Raw genomic sequence first — 13,344 nt, forward strand, 5'->3', positions numbered from 1 at the left:
CTGAGGAGTCAAACTCTGGAGTTCTTGCTTTCCAAACTGCTTTTCCCATAGGCTTTTCCAAATAATTTGTGTTCTGTTTTGTTGGCTTGTACTGGATGCATTCTGCTGGTTTGGAAAGTTCAGGGCATGTGCTGGGGCTTCTGCCTCTCTGCTCCTCCTCCCAAGCTGTGCTGACCTTGGGGAAACACCTGGAAAGGAATAAAGTGTGGGAGCACGGTGGAGGAGATCAGGGAAAAGGGGGTGAAGTGGTGGAATTCAGTGTTGAGGCTGCACGTGTGCCCTGCCTGCAGCAGGGTGTTCAGCTCTGTGCTTCTCCATGGTGTTTTTGGGTTTGGGTTCAGGCAGTGAAGCTCAGGTTTGGTTAAAATTGTGAGTTGCTGTTGTGGTTTTATTGCAGCTGTGATTTCAGGCCCTCTCAGCAAGGTGGGGAGTTTATTTCACCTGTCGCTGCGAGAAGTGAATTTTTAGTGGGGGGTAATTAAGATCTAACAATCTGCCTGGGAATTTTTATGGGGAAAAAAGGGGGGTTGTGGGCTTAGCAGTTTCCCCTAATGCTGAGCTCCAGTAGCTCTGGCTCTTCTGGTCTCTGCACCAAACTCCTGGATTTGACCTCTCCTGAGGCTCTGGGAGCCCTCAGTCTAGGGGCTGTCCTAAATAACCCTTTAAGATCTGTCCTTGAAAAGCAGCCACAATTTAAACTGCAGTTACATCTGTAACAGTTCAGGGCAGTTGTCTCTAAGAGCAGATTTGCCTTTTCCAGCACATTTGTAAATGTTGGATTAATCTCTGTGTAATCAAAGCTGCTCTCACATTTAGGAAAAACAAAGGTTTGCATAGCCCTGGTTTTACTGATTGTGTGTCCCTTTTTTTCAGTCTTCAATAACTGAGCTTGTACCAGCCAAAGTTATTTATTAAAACAAGTGGAAAGACACAACAAATTCCTTGAGTTGGATCTGCCATAAGTGCAGTGGCAGCTCTGGCTGTCCTCATCCACATTGCCTTGCTCCAACTCAAGAGCACGTTGCAATTACAGCCAGGACAGCACATGGATAAATCATGCTCATTAACATTTTTTTATATTCAAATCTGGTCATAAATCTGAGAGTGGGCTAGGACAGCAGGGAGAAGCTGTAGTTTGTCTTACTGTCGATGAATTTAAGCTTCTCTCACGATGTAATCAGCTCCGTGTGTGTTTTAGGATTGCTGTAAATCTCTCTAATCAGAAATTTTGTATCTCCCGGTAGCTTGTCTCTTTGAAATATTGAAAAGTTGATCCTTGTTCTCTTACCTTGCTAGATTAATCAGATTTAAGAAAAAGAAATAATCTTCTTCTTAAGCTGAGCAGGAAGAATGAGAGGAAGATCTTGAAGATAATAAAAAATCCAGGAGAGAATATTCTTAATCAAATGGATAGGAATTAATAAAGCTGCAGCTAAAGTATCATGTTTGAAGATCTGTTTTCAATGGTTTCAAAAGAGGCTGTAGATGAGAAGTGAACAGTTTAGTTATATCACAAGAGATATCACTCCACATACTTCAGCCTTCCTTCCACACGGCTGCTGCACGAGAGCCCCAGTGGCTTTGTGAAGGGGGGCTCCTTTGCTGCCTCCCAGAGCTGGGATTCCTCCTGAATCCCATTTAGCTCCCGAGAGAGGGGGGCTGGGGATCAAGGAGAATCCAGGGGGGTAGCCCAGAGGAAGGCACAATGTTTGCACTGACACTTAGTTTCTGCTAACACCACCTTCATGTGAGTGTGTGTGTGTGTCTGGAGAGCTCAGTGAAGGAGGCAAACAGTGGTGCTTGGGGGTGGCATCTGTCAGGATAACTGTGCCAAATGTAAACACTGCATCAAGACTTGGCTTCATTTTGGGGCTAAGAAATCAACCAGTCTTGCTGCTGCTTTAAGCAGTAAAACTGTCCAAAGTTGACAGCATAAATCTGTAAGTTTGGGGTTTTTTTTCCTTCTGAATCTCCATCAGAGATGTGGGGAACTCAGTGAGTAGCAGTCTGCAGACAGAAGGTTGGGAAGGGATTGATGTTGGTTCAGCAGCAGCTGTGGAACTCCATGTGATGGGACACCCAGCAATATCCCAGTGTTCCCCCATCCCAGGCACTCCTGTGACCATAGCTTTCACCTCAGGACATTAATTTTTAAACTTGGCTTTATGCCCAGCTGTTCAAGAGCACACTTTGTTCCACCTTTGGGCGTGTTATAACCCATACCAGTCAGAATTCCTTGCTCAGGTCCTGTCTCTTCCATGCTCTTGGGTTTTAATCCATGTGTGCTCTGCCTGTGGCTGGTGGAAGGGAGATTCAGTGTTGCTGATTGCCTTTTGACCAGACTAACCACAAAACCAAACCACAAGCCCAATGACAACAAAGGCCCAAACAAAACAAACCTGAAATTATGGAGAGGAAACAGAAGTGACTGTGGTTGTTGAGGGTGTTGAAGAATCCATTGCTGGAGCAGTCCAGGCACACAGGTGACTTAGGATGAAGAAATAATATGAGATATGGAGCTTCTTGTCAGGAGAAAAAAAAAAAAACATCTCTTCCATAACCCATCATCGTATTTTCTGGTTAAAAGCAGCTCTAGGAAGAAGTGCTGTTTAATAGTGAAAAGTGCAGTTGCAGGCAGTGTGGGTGCTTATTGCTCTCTTTTTCTTCGCTGCTGTTAAAACCTGAGCTGCAATCCTTGTCCCCACTTAATCCCCAGGCCAAAGAGTGCAATGGTGTCAAGGTCCCCATTGACACAAGCAAGCCCAACCCCAACGAGGTGGAGTTCGACAACCTCTACCTGGACATGAACGGCATCATTCACCCCTGCACACACCCAGAGGACAAGTAAGGCTCTTTGTTTGGCTCTTTGCATCTCTCTCTCTCTTTACTGGCAGCATTTCAGGTGTTAAAGTGAATGCTCTGTGTTTTAGGCCAGCGCCCAAAAATGAAGATGAGATGATGGTGGCGATTTTTGAGTACATCGACAGGATCTTCAACATTGTGAGACCAAGGAGACTCCTTTACATGGCCATAGATGGGGTGGTGAGTATTGACACACTGGGTTTCCAGCTGGAAAATCCTCATCTCCCCATAGTACACAGAATCATGGAATGGTTTGTGCTGGAAGGGACCTTAAAGATCACCTGCTTCCCCATGGGCAGGGATATCTTCCACTAGCTCAGGTTGCTCCATCATACCTGGCCATCAGTAGGTCTGATGAGAGGTCAGCTCTCTGTAATAACTTGTGACCCAAAGCAGCTCTCAGGACAGGAGAGATTGTCTCGATGCAGAAGGTGACCCAAGCTCTCCTGTACTTTTTTAGGCACCACGTGCCAAAATGAATCAACAGCGGTCCAGGAGATTCAGAGCCTCAAAGGAGGGCATGGAAGCTGCCGAGGAGAAGCAAAAAATCCGACAAGAAATTCTGGCCAAAGGTAGGGCAGTGGCTTTATCAGAGGTTTTTCCTTGAGAATCACCCTGTTGGATCACCTCAGTAAGGTTTAGAGAAGGGCTGTGTGTGCATTGCTGGGAGAAGGGGAGAACAATCGTGGGGAAGGCTGGATCTGTGTTTTCCAAAGTTAAGAACTGAGACAAAACAAAATGTCATCTTTTCTTCTTCAGTCTCCTGCCTGAAATGAGTTTGTGTTGAGTGCTCTTAATTCCTTTTGAAAATAAATTGAACAGAAGAGCAGGGATAAATGCAGTGAGAAACAACCAAAACCCTTCTGGAAGGAAGTACACGTTTGTAGGGCTTGATGAAAGGAGGATTGAGGCTTAAAAGCAGGGATCAGATGGAAATACGCCTCTACAAGGATAATAAGCTGCCAGCAAGGGGGTTACTTGACAGTGGAAACTCTAAATTCAGTGAGGAAACAAAAGTCAGAGCAACTTTGAGGGTGGTGGTGACCCAGCTGGAGTGAGAGGGGAGTGTGTTGCTGCTGGCTGGGCTTTGTAATCACCTTGCTGAAATAACAATGTTTGTAAATGTGTTAACACCTTGTAGGATGCAGATAATACAATGGCAAGAGCTGGTTTGGTTTGGTTTTGTGGGAATTTTATTAAACAAATTGGTTTCAGCAAGTTAATTATTCCCAGGGGAGCTGTCTGGGTTTTGCCATGCAGAAATGTTGGCAGTGGTCCATCCGGATGTAACTCTGCTCTCTGTTGCTCCAGGTGGCTTTCTGCCTCCAGAGGAGGTGAAGGAGAGGTTTGACAGCAACTGTATCACCCCGGTGAGTGGCCTGGCCCTGTACCCAGCAATTGCCAGGGGCTGAATGTTGGTTTAATTCCTTTCCTTCCAACCCTCTGCAGGGAACTGAGTTTATGGACAATCTTGCTAAATGTCTCCGCTATTACATCGCTGACCGCTTGAACAGCGACCCGGGCTGGAAGAACCTGACAGTGAGTTTCCCACTTTTACACTTGAGGAGATGAAGGAGATGTTTGGGCTGGGCTGAGATCCAATTGAAGAGTAGAAATTTAACAGATTTGGCTCTTGGCCTGGCTGTGAGCTGTTATTAACAGTGGGCCAGCGTGCACATCCCTCTGAGCTTCACAGATCCATTCCGTGCTGATAACTCCATCTCCCTGCACCATTTCCTGTGATTTCATTGAAGGACAAGGAGCAGGTTTGCTGCTGGAAGCCACAATTTCACATAATGGGGAGACAGGGCTTTAGGAATATGTCTTCTGCTTTTGGAGGAAGTGGGAGGATACATTGTAGTTGTATCTTTTGTACTGTTTCTTTTTTGTAATTGCTGCCTCAGCTGGCTGCATTGTCTCTGCTCTAATGGCAGGCAGTGAAAATAAGAAGTGCCAGCTTTCTTGGCTGGGAGGTTCTCTCCCCTGGTCTTGCCCAGCCACTCCACTGCCCCTGTTCTGTCTGTGACAGCCCTGTGTGTGCTGCACACAAGGAGCAGTGCAGGCAGGAAATGCAGCTGCCTGTGCTGTGTGCTACGAGCTGACTGTTCAAGTGCTCTAATTAGAGGGCATTTGGCTCTGCTTGATTCCCCCCATCAGACAGGGGTTTTATAAATACTAATTCTCGTCAGGGTGAGGAGGGGGTGATGAGATCATGTTTCAGTGCATCAATGAGCTGGATCTGGGAGTTCTCTAGTGCCCATTTCATTGCCCTGATAATTTATTGGACACATCAAACGTGACGTGATCGTTTCACTGGAATTTGAAGCAGTGTCAGCTTCAGCCTGGAACTGACAGAGCAAAGTGAAAGTCTTTTCATTTGCTCCTTGCTTGTAAATAATTCCGTGTTAAATCACAATATTTTAGCTCAAACCACAGGTTAAAATTTCAGGTATTCATAAGTCAGATGCTGTGTTCAGTATATAAGTTACTGGGTTTTTTTCTGTGACAGCATTAATTGTTGCCATGATTTGAATGCTTTTCAGGTTATTTTGTCAGATGCCAGTGCTCCTGGTGAAGGGGAGCATAAAATCATGGATTACATCAGAAGACAAAGAGGTAAAATTCTAGTTAATGTGGACGTTTTGTTTTAAGTTAAGCTCAGTAATAACTTAGCATGACTTTGACAAAATGTAATTTTCTTTTGTGCAGCTCAACCCAACCACGACCCAAACACTCACCACTGTCTGTGTGGGGCTGATGGTGAGTTCTCTCTTGCTTGTGGTTCCTGAGTAATCACATCAGTATCTTGCTTGAAGCAGAATCCACTTTGTTTCTAATCATAAAAAAAAATTTAAAAAAACCCAAACAACCCAAAACTTGGTTATGTTTATCCTTAATCACATTTTATTCTTCTCCCTTGCTTGGTAGCTGATCTGATCATGCTTGGCTTGGCCACACACGAACCGAACTTCACCATCATTAGGGAAGAGTTCAAACCAAACAAACCCAAGCCATGTGCTCTCTGTAACCAGATGGGGCATGAGGTTAAGGATTGCCAAGGTCTGCCCAGAGAGAAACAAGGAAAGGTAAGAATTTTGCTGTTTCTAGGATTTTTTTTAATCCGTAGCGTATAAGGAGATTCTCAAATCCTTCTTGCTGTTGGTTTTAGCTGCAGCGTGGTGCAAATTGTTGCTGGGAATACCTAGCTTTCTTGGTATTACTACCTTGGAAGTAAAATACAAAAGTGTCACGCCAAACCTGATATCCACACTTATGCTGTTTTGTTGTTTGGGGTTTTTCTCACTGAATGAGAACAAACAACCGGTAACTGAACAGATGTACAAAGCAGCAAAATACACATTTGGTACAAGGGCTTGGGAGCCTGTTTGGGGTCTTTCTCAACTCCTCTTGAAACAAACCTTGCAAGTGGGACTGGAGAAGCTGTGGGATGCACTTGGACCTGATGTGAGTCCCCTCTTGTTCCAGCACGATCAGTTTGCCGACACCATGCCGGTCTCGGAGCAAGAGTTCATCTTCATCCGCCTGTGTGTCCTGCGAGAGGTGAGGTGCAGCAGCTGCTGCCTGTAAACTCCATCCAAACCCCATACAGTGTTCTCTGAGCTCCTTTTTCTTGTGTGTGTGTTGCAGTACTTGGAGAGAGAGCTCACCATGGCCAGCTTGCCTTTCACTTTTGATTTTGAAAGGAGTGTTGATGACTGGGTCTTCATGTGCTTCTTTGTGGGGAATGATTTCCTCCCTCATCTGCCATCTCTGGAGATCAGGTAGATGAGAATCTGTGTTCTTTTCCTGCAAAAACACCCCCTGTGCTTTTCACTACCAGGAGTCTCACCCTGTGGTTTGTGTTTAGGGAGGGAGCAATCGATCGCTTGGTTAACATCTATAAAAACGTGGTGCACAAAACCGGGGTGAGAGTTTTTCCTTTTCCTTTAAAGATATCTGGGTCTTTGCCACAAAACGGGCTTGCTTTTCAACTCTATTGTTCTCTGACCTGCAGGGCTACCTGACTGAAAGTGGTTTTGTGAACCTGCAGCGGGTCCAGATGATCATGCTGGCTGTTGGGGAAGTTGAAGACAGTATTTTCAAAAAGAGGAAAGATGACGATGTAATTTTTTTGATTGTTGTTCTGATGTTCTTGGAGTTAGGTTTTAATTGCTTACTGTTAGCCAGACAGAGTCCTTTAAGAGAATAAGGGAAAAAAAAACCAACCAAAATTTGTATTTTCATTGTTATAATCTCTGGTGAGTTCTTCCAGGCTCAAAAAAGAATCTTGTGCTTCCAGTTGAGTGATTCCTGGAAATGCCAGCTTGATGTTCAGGTTTTCAGTTGGCCCAGGAATCAAAGAATAAGAAATATCTTTTCTTGAGTCCCTTTACCTATTTCTGAGACTGCAATGTCTCTCTGACACTTTTTTTTGAGCAGCTCTGTAGTGCAGGCAAGGAGTTTGTGCTTTGACCCTGCTGTCACCCCCAAATAAAGCTGCAGCTAAATTTAGTAGATAATTTAAATCCTTACCAACGTTTTGGAGCTTTGGGTATCCAGCTGGTTTTTTTCCCCATAGGTTTTCAGGGTAGGGTAAAAAATTCCATCCCATTTCTGTTGGATTTACAGACACAAGAATTGACCCATGTCTTGTTCAGAACATTCCCTAAAAACTTTGTGGCGTGGTCAGTTGAGGATTATAATGAAAGCATTTGCCAAGGACTGACAAATGATTGACTGACTTTATTTCCCTTTGTTTTTCATTTAGGATAACTTTAAAAGACGACAAAAAGAAAAAAGGAAGAGATTGAAGGTAAGTGAATTCCTTACCCAATGCAGAAACTAGCAAAAATTTAAATATCTAGTTTTTGGATGTTGGAACTGCAGGTGTAAACATGGTGTTTTCTGACTTGTGTGTAACTATTCCAAAGTTAAAAAAACCAAAAACAAAATTAGGTTGATTTCTTTTTTTCTATTCCATATTCAAAAAATGTGCCTTTGTACATTCATTTCCCTATAATGTTAATCTGAAAATTGTGAGGAAGCATCATCTCAGTGCTGGGGAGATCACACAACCCTTTCACAGCAGCCTTGTGTGTGTTTATCTTGCAGAGGGATCAGCCTTCCTTTATTCCTGGTGGTCAGTTTTCCCCTCAAGCCCTGGGAAATCGATCCAGCCCTCAGGCAATCTGTAACCCTCGACAAGCTGCCTTTGAGATGAGGATGCACGACAGGCAGAACTCGGTGAGTTGATGTTCAGAGGCGTTTGCACAGAGAAAGGAAAGAATTGCAGCCTGTCTTACTCCAGGCACCTTTTTGTCTGCTCTGTTTTCTTGAAAAGCTGGCACCTCAAACATTAATCTTCAAGGAAGTGGCTTTTAATAAGTGATTTTTCTAAGCATGCTTGAATAAAAGTGTCTTCTTTATTTCTTCTTGGAATTATGCTTTTCCCTGGGGAAGGGAGAAACTTGGAAGTAGTTTTGGGCAAGGTATTAGTGAGGGAAAACTGGAAAGAAGTGCTCTGTTAGAAGTCCTGTTAGCTTTAAATAACAATTATGACAAATATTTTCTTTCTTGGTATAAATCTTCATCCAAACAGTGAACAGATTAAAAGTTCTTTTTCACCACAGAGACATGTGTCTGTCTCTGAAGTCTAAATGCAATGTGCTTTTTCAAGGTTTAATTTCTGCTGCACTTCCCTTTTAATCTCAAAACTTTTTTGCACCTGAGTTACACGAATTAGCTCCTTTATGGAACGGGAGACATTTCTTTTAGGCTCTAATATTAAAATAGATACGTTTGAGAGGAGTTGAAGAGACCAGCTGTGAAGGAGCTCAGAGTATTTCTGGCAGTTCTGAGTTGGAAGCACGTTTTTTTCACTAGTGCCACAAAAGGAAGTTGCAGCAGAAGCTTCAGTGGTGTTTGAAAATTGAACTATATCCAGAATGGCATTTTAAAATCAATTCATACTGTGTTAATTGCACCCATTTCTTTCTCAAAGCCAGTGACATCTTTGCCTCTGTGCATCAATGCCTGCCTTTTAACAGGGATGTGGTTTTCCCTTTTGCCCCTTGACTATGATGGGTTAAGGGTTGTGCAGCCTTTGCCTGGAATTTTTTTGGAACTGAAGAGAAGGTTTGTGATTATCACAGAGCTGTTAATTTTAACTTCATTTTTAAAAGCCTAATAAATCTTCCTCTTCCCCCCCCCACCACCTTCCCCTGTTTATCTCTAATAATTCTGACCCTAGACAACTTCAGCATCTCCAAACACCAGCCTGACTCCTGACAACAGCCCGTCCCTGGGAGGAGGAGGAATTAAGCGGAAACCTGAGGACAGTGACAGTGAACCTGAGCCAGAGGATAATATCAGGTGAAGCCATTTTTTGCAGCACTTTGTTAGCAAATTACTGAGATAGATGCAGCCTAATTAATGCCATTTAGCTCAGTGCAGCGCTGCTGCCTTCGGATGCTTTTGTGATCTTTTTATCCAGCGGTAATTAATGTGGAGGGTGAAGATATCCAGTAAATTCCAGTGAGATGGGTGAGCTCTGGCTGTTCAAGCTAAGTATCCAGATTAGTATGCATGCAGGTTTGCAGCCTCCGAGCCACTGCTCCCTCTGAGACCCAGCTTGGCGAGACATTCCCTGATTATGTGAGCGGAATGTGCTGTTCCTGGAATGTGGGAGCTGTTCAACCCACACGGCTCGCCCTGCGCACGTGGGCAGCAGTGTCAGTGCTCTCCACCATCTTTGGTTTGCAGCAGGCCCTGGTTTGTCTCTGAGTTCTTGCATTGTCTCGGGAGGGCTGAGCCTGGGATGGTTGAGACAGGAATTTTCTGGGAATTAACCACCAGTGAGTCTGCACTGGTCAAGGATTTCAATGAAACTCTTGCTGTTTGCGTCGAGGGTGGAGGCCCTTACAGCTGTTCCTGAGAAGTGCAGCCACAGGGGTTTGTTTTCTGTGGAGTCAGACCGTGGGTGGATGTGGGAAAACACTCAGGGCTCTTTCCTTGTGAAGTTCTGGTTACAGTCATCACAATATGTTTGTGACATGTGGCCCATCAGCTCTAGCAATATCACAATTCTTGCTCTCATTCTTATTTTCTTTCCACCGTGTCTATATCTGAATGGACTGATTTCTTTTTAATCAATCAAGCAGTATTTTTATATAAAATAATAAATCTTAAGGATAGATTACTCCATCTGATTTCCATCTGAGTGTTAGCAGAGCTGCTAAAAGAAGCTTAAACAGTATGAGTGAACTGTGGTGATTCACGAGCAGCAGTGGTTCTGACAGAGTTGGTATTACCAAGGAAAAGGATGCACTACATTCAACCACAGTTTTTTTAGGCTTTTGTAGCTCAGAATATTTTTTCATGTCCTTTTCTGAGTGGAAATTAATTCTATGCTTGCCATTGTAAATAAAAAGAACTGCATTGATGTCCTAGATACGACCACACTGTTTGTGAAAATAAATTCTGTATTTAGAACGACTTTGAAACCAGAACAAATTGTTGCAGTTGGCTACAGATGGGTTTTATCTCACAGACAGGTTTTTTTGAATTTATGCAAGTGTCTGTCTGCCAGGCAGCTCAGGGCCTGCAGATGTTCTTGACTCCATCCCTCAAGCCTTCAGTGCCAGGAGCTCTGTTCTTGCTTACCTGCTTTTCTGGGAGCCTTGAAAGCATCTCTTGGCTTCTCTGCCTGCTCATCCGTGTGAATTGTCTTGGAAGGATTTAGGAAGTGTCCTGAGCAACTGTCTCAAAACAGAAGCAAGGGAAGATCCTCTTTGCAGAGCCAAAGGGATGTGCATCCTGTAAGGAAGCATGAATGGATTGTGGCTCTCTCCTAAAGCTCCATACACAGGATTTAGGGCTCTGGGAACATCTGACCAGTGTCAGCTTGAGGTGACCTCTTGGAGTGGTTTGGAATAAAATTCCATGTAAGAAAACAAATGATTATTAAGGGATTATGTGGTTTAACCAGTTTGGTTCTTTGCTGACATGATACAGCAGAGCTGAAGGGTGCAGCTGCCGTGTGTGAAAGAGGAACCAGTGTTTGTTTTCCCTGCCCCATCTGAGGACAGACATGAGGGGGAGCTGTGTGAAGGAAGGATGAGCTGTGGCCAAGGTGGCTCCTGTGATCCCAACATCCACCTCTGGCCTGAGAGACTGAAATCCTGTGTGAAAGGGAGCTCATTTGATGATTTGAGGCAGCAGGCACAGGGTGCTGAGCTGCAGAAGTGCCTCTGGTAACCACAGCTTGTCTGAGCAGCAGCAGAACACATAAACTGTAATGCATTTGCTTGCCTTTATATTTGAGGTAGCAGGAAAACTGTCAATTCTGCCAACAGTCACATTTTATTCTGTTGCTGCTGAGCATTGCTTTTTCTGCTTTCATTTAAACTGTATATAAATGGCAACTGAAGTAGCAAGTGGCTTTGTTTTACACTGTAATTCAGACCTGCAGATGTGCATCTGTTGAGGTGCCCATCCATGTTAACATGTTACCTGTGCCTGGTTGTGTTGCAGGTTGTGGGAAACTGGTTGGAAGCAGCGTTACTATAAAAACAAATTTGATGTGGACGCCTCAGATGAGAAATTCCGCCGCAAGGTTGTGCAGTCCTACGTGGAAGGGCTTTGCTGGGTTCTCAGATATTATTATCAGGTACCCCAAAGTTTCTTATCTGAAGTTGTTTCAGTCTGTTGCTCGTTTTGGAAAAGCTGTGGGGTTTTTTTGAAGGTGTAAAACAAATGTGTGCCTATTCTGTTTGACACTGGGGGTTTGAATGCAGTTTCACCATCCCTGGAGCTGCTGAAGAAACAACTGAACATGGCACTCAGTGCTCTGATATCTGGTTGACAAGGTGGTGGTTGGTCACAGATTGGACTCTCATCTCAGAGGTCTTTTCCAGCCTCAGTGATTCCAGGATTCTGGTTCTCACATCTTGGTGCAGCAAGAACTGTTGCTATTTTCCCTTTCCCACAAATAATGACACTGCAGGTGACTAAATGAGAGAACAAAGAACAAAGCCCTTGAAATGCCAGTAAGAATTTGCAAGAGACAGGGTTGTCAGTCTCCTCCGTAGATTGTAATGCTGCTCCATGAAGTGTGTTGTGATTGAAGTAATCTGTATCAGATTTAAATCTTTTGATAATTGAGATGTCAGATTGGCAAGAGATTAGTGGGCCATGGTGAGGTTTGTTGCACTGCTGGATAATAAGGAGCTCCGTGCCCTGAAGGCAAAGTCAGTTACACTGGCTGTGTGACCTGGGAGCACAGTGTGCTCCAGCCCATGGAGTTTGTCCTGTCTCAGCAGGAATTTGGGGCTTCCACACAGGGCTGTGTTCTTAAAACTTGGTATTTTTCCTCAGTGGCTGCCACCTGTCCAGCTGGGAGCACAGGCAGGGCAGATACTCAGGTGACTACAAAATGCAGTTTCCAAAAGGTTTTTTACTCCCCCCTTGGAACAAAATGGGAATGTGTCCCCTTCCCTCCTGCTCTGACGATTCCTTGAATTTGAGCTCTGACTCATCTGTTATGGGGGATAAAAATCAAGTTTAAGGTGTGCAAGCTCTGGTGCAGCTCGTCTGCAGGGAAGCTGAGTTCCCCACATCCTTGTGTGCATGATCTCCTTTTGTGAAGGACAGATGTCACCTGGATGCCTTTATAGGTGGGAATTATCAGGGTCCTGGGCACAAGGAAACTGTATTTTTTTAATCATGACAGGGTGTTTTCCCACAACTCTCTATGTGCCCATCTGCCTCCAGGGGTGGAAATGAGCCTTCAGGTGAGCTGTAGGTAAAAGTGTCCCCTTCAGTGGTCCAAGAGCATAAGACCATTGCAGTCTGTTGTATGGGGATGGAGCAGCTGGAAAATCACTCCCTGCTGATATGGAAATGAGGTTAGGAAGCTGTTGGGCTGGGGGAGCTTCAAAATAGGTTTGCTTGAGGATCTTTCTTTGGCTTTTTTTCTTCTCGTCATAATAGAAACTGACTCCAATAACTAGTGCTGACTGTCCATAAAACTTGTGCCAGAATATATTGCATGCCTTTCTGTTCCTACAGAAAGCTAATAATGCAGGGCATGTCCCACTAGAGGGAACATCTGTTTGGAGAGGGGGGGGGAAAAGGGGAAAAAAAAGAAAGAAGAATGAAAGCAATCCACCTGGCTTTTGAAACATTCCAAGTCTGTCCGAAGGACTGCAGAGAATAATTACAGGTGCTGTACTTGTATACCAAAAATATCACTGGAGGAGCCTTGTTGACATTTAATCGTTCAGAACTGGAAGTCAAAATAGTAGTGGGCTTTTGTTTCAAGTGGTGCTGCTAAGAAAAATAGCTGAGAAGGTGAAAGCTTGACTTAGACCCTCAGGAGCCACGATTCCTATACGAGGTGCACGGTGTTCTGGTGTGTTTTGAGTTTGCTTGGTTCTCTCCTCTCTGAGGAGACACTTTGTATTCCCCACTGCTCACTGCAGG

The 13,344-nt window shown here is 44.3% G+C and overlaps 1 protein-coding gene across 1 annotated transcript in view; it reads left to right on the forward strand.

Moving 5' to 3' along the window:
- XRN2 (5'-3' exoribonuclease 2) overlaps nucleotides 1–13,344 on the forward strand; it is a 33,121-nt gene that overhangs the window by 1,101 nt on the left and 18,676 nt on the right. The window contains exons 2-17 of the mRNA XM_064415468.1: nucleotides 2,717–2,844; nucleotides 2,931–3,042; nucleotides 3,323–3,434; nucleotides 4,174–4,232; nucleotides 4,312–4,401; nucleotides 5,406–5,478; nucleotides 5,572–5,622; nucleotides 5,791–5,948; nucleotides 6,349–6,423; nucleotides 6,511–6,644; nucleotides 6,731–6,788; nucleotides 6,878–6,985; nucleotides 7,631–7,675; nucleotides 7,975–8,106; nucleotides 9,113–9,234; nucleotides 11,395–11,530. Coding sequence (XP_064271538.1) covers nucleotides 2,717–2,844; nucleotides 2,931–3,042; nucleotides 3,323–3,434; nucleotides 4,174–4,232; nucleotides 4,312–4,401; nucleotides 5,406–5,478; nucleotides 5,572–5,622; nucleotides 5,791–5,948; nucleotides 6,349–6,423; nucleotides 6,511–6,644; nucleotides 6,731–6,788; nucleotides 6,878–6,985; nucleotides 7,631–7,675; nucleotides 7,975–8,106; nucleotides 9,113–9,234; nucleotides 11,395–11,530 — 1,593 coding nt within the window. The remainder of the gene's footprint in view (nucleotides 1–2,716; nucleotides 2,845–2,930; nucleotides 3,043–3,322; nucleotides 3,435–4,173; nucleotides 4,233–4,311; nucleotides 4,402–5,405; nucleotides 5,479–5,571; nucleotides 5,623–5,790; nucleotides 5,949–6,348; nucleotides 6,424–6,510; nucleotides 6,645–6,730; nucleotides 6,789–6,877; nucleotides 6,986–7,630; nucleotides 7,676–7,974; nucleotides 8,107–9,112; nucleotides 9,235–11,394; nucleotides 11,531–13,344) is intronic.

This window comes from Passer domesticus, chromosome 3 (genome assembly GCF_036417665.1).
Source record: "Passer domesticus isolate bPasDom1 chromosome 3, bPasDom1.hap1, whole genome shotgun sequence".
Classification (NCBI taxonomy): domain Eukaryota; kingdom Metazoa; phylum Chordata; class Aves; order Passeriformes; family Passeridae; genus Passer; species Passer domesticus.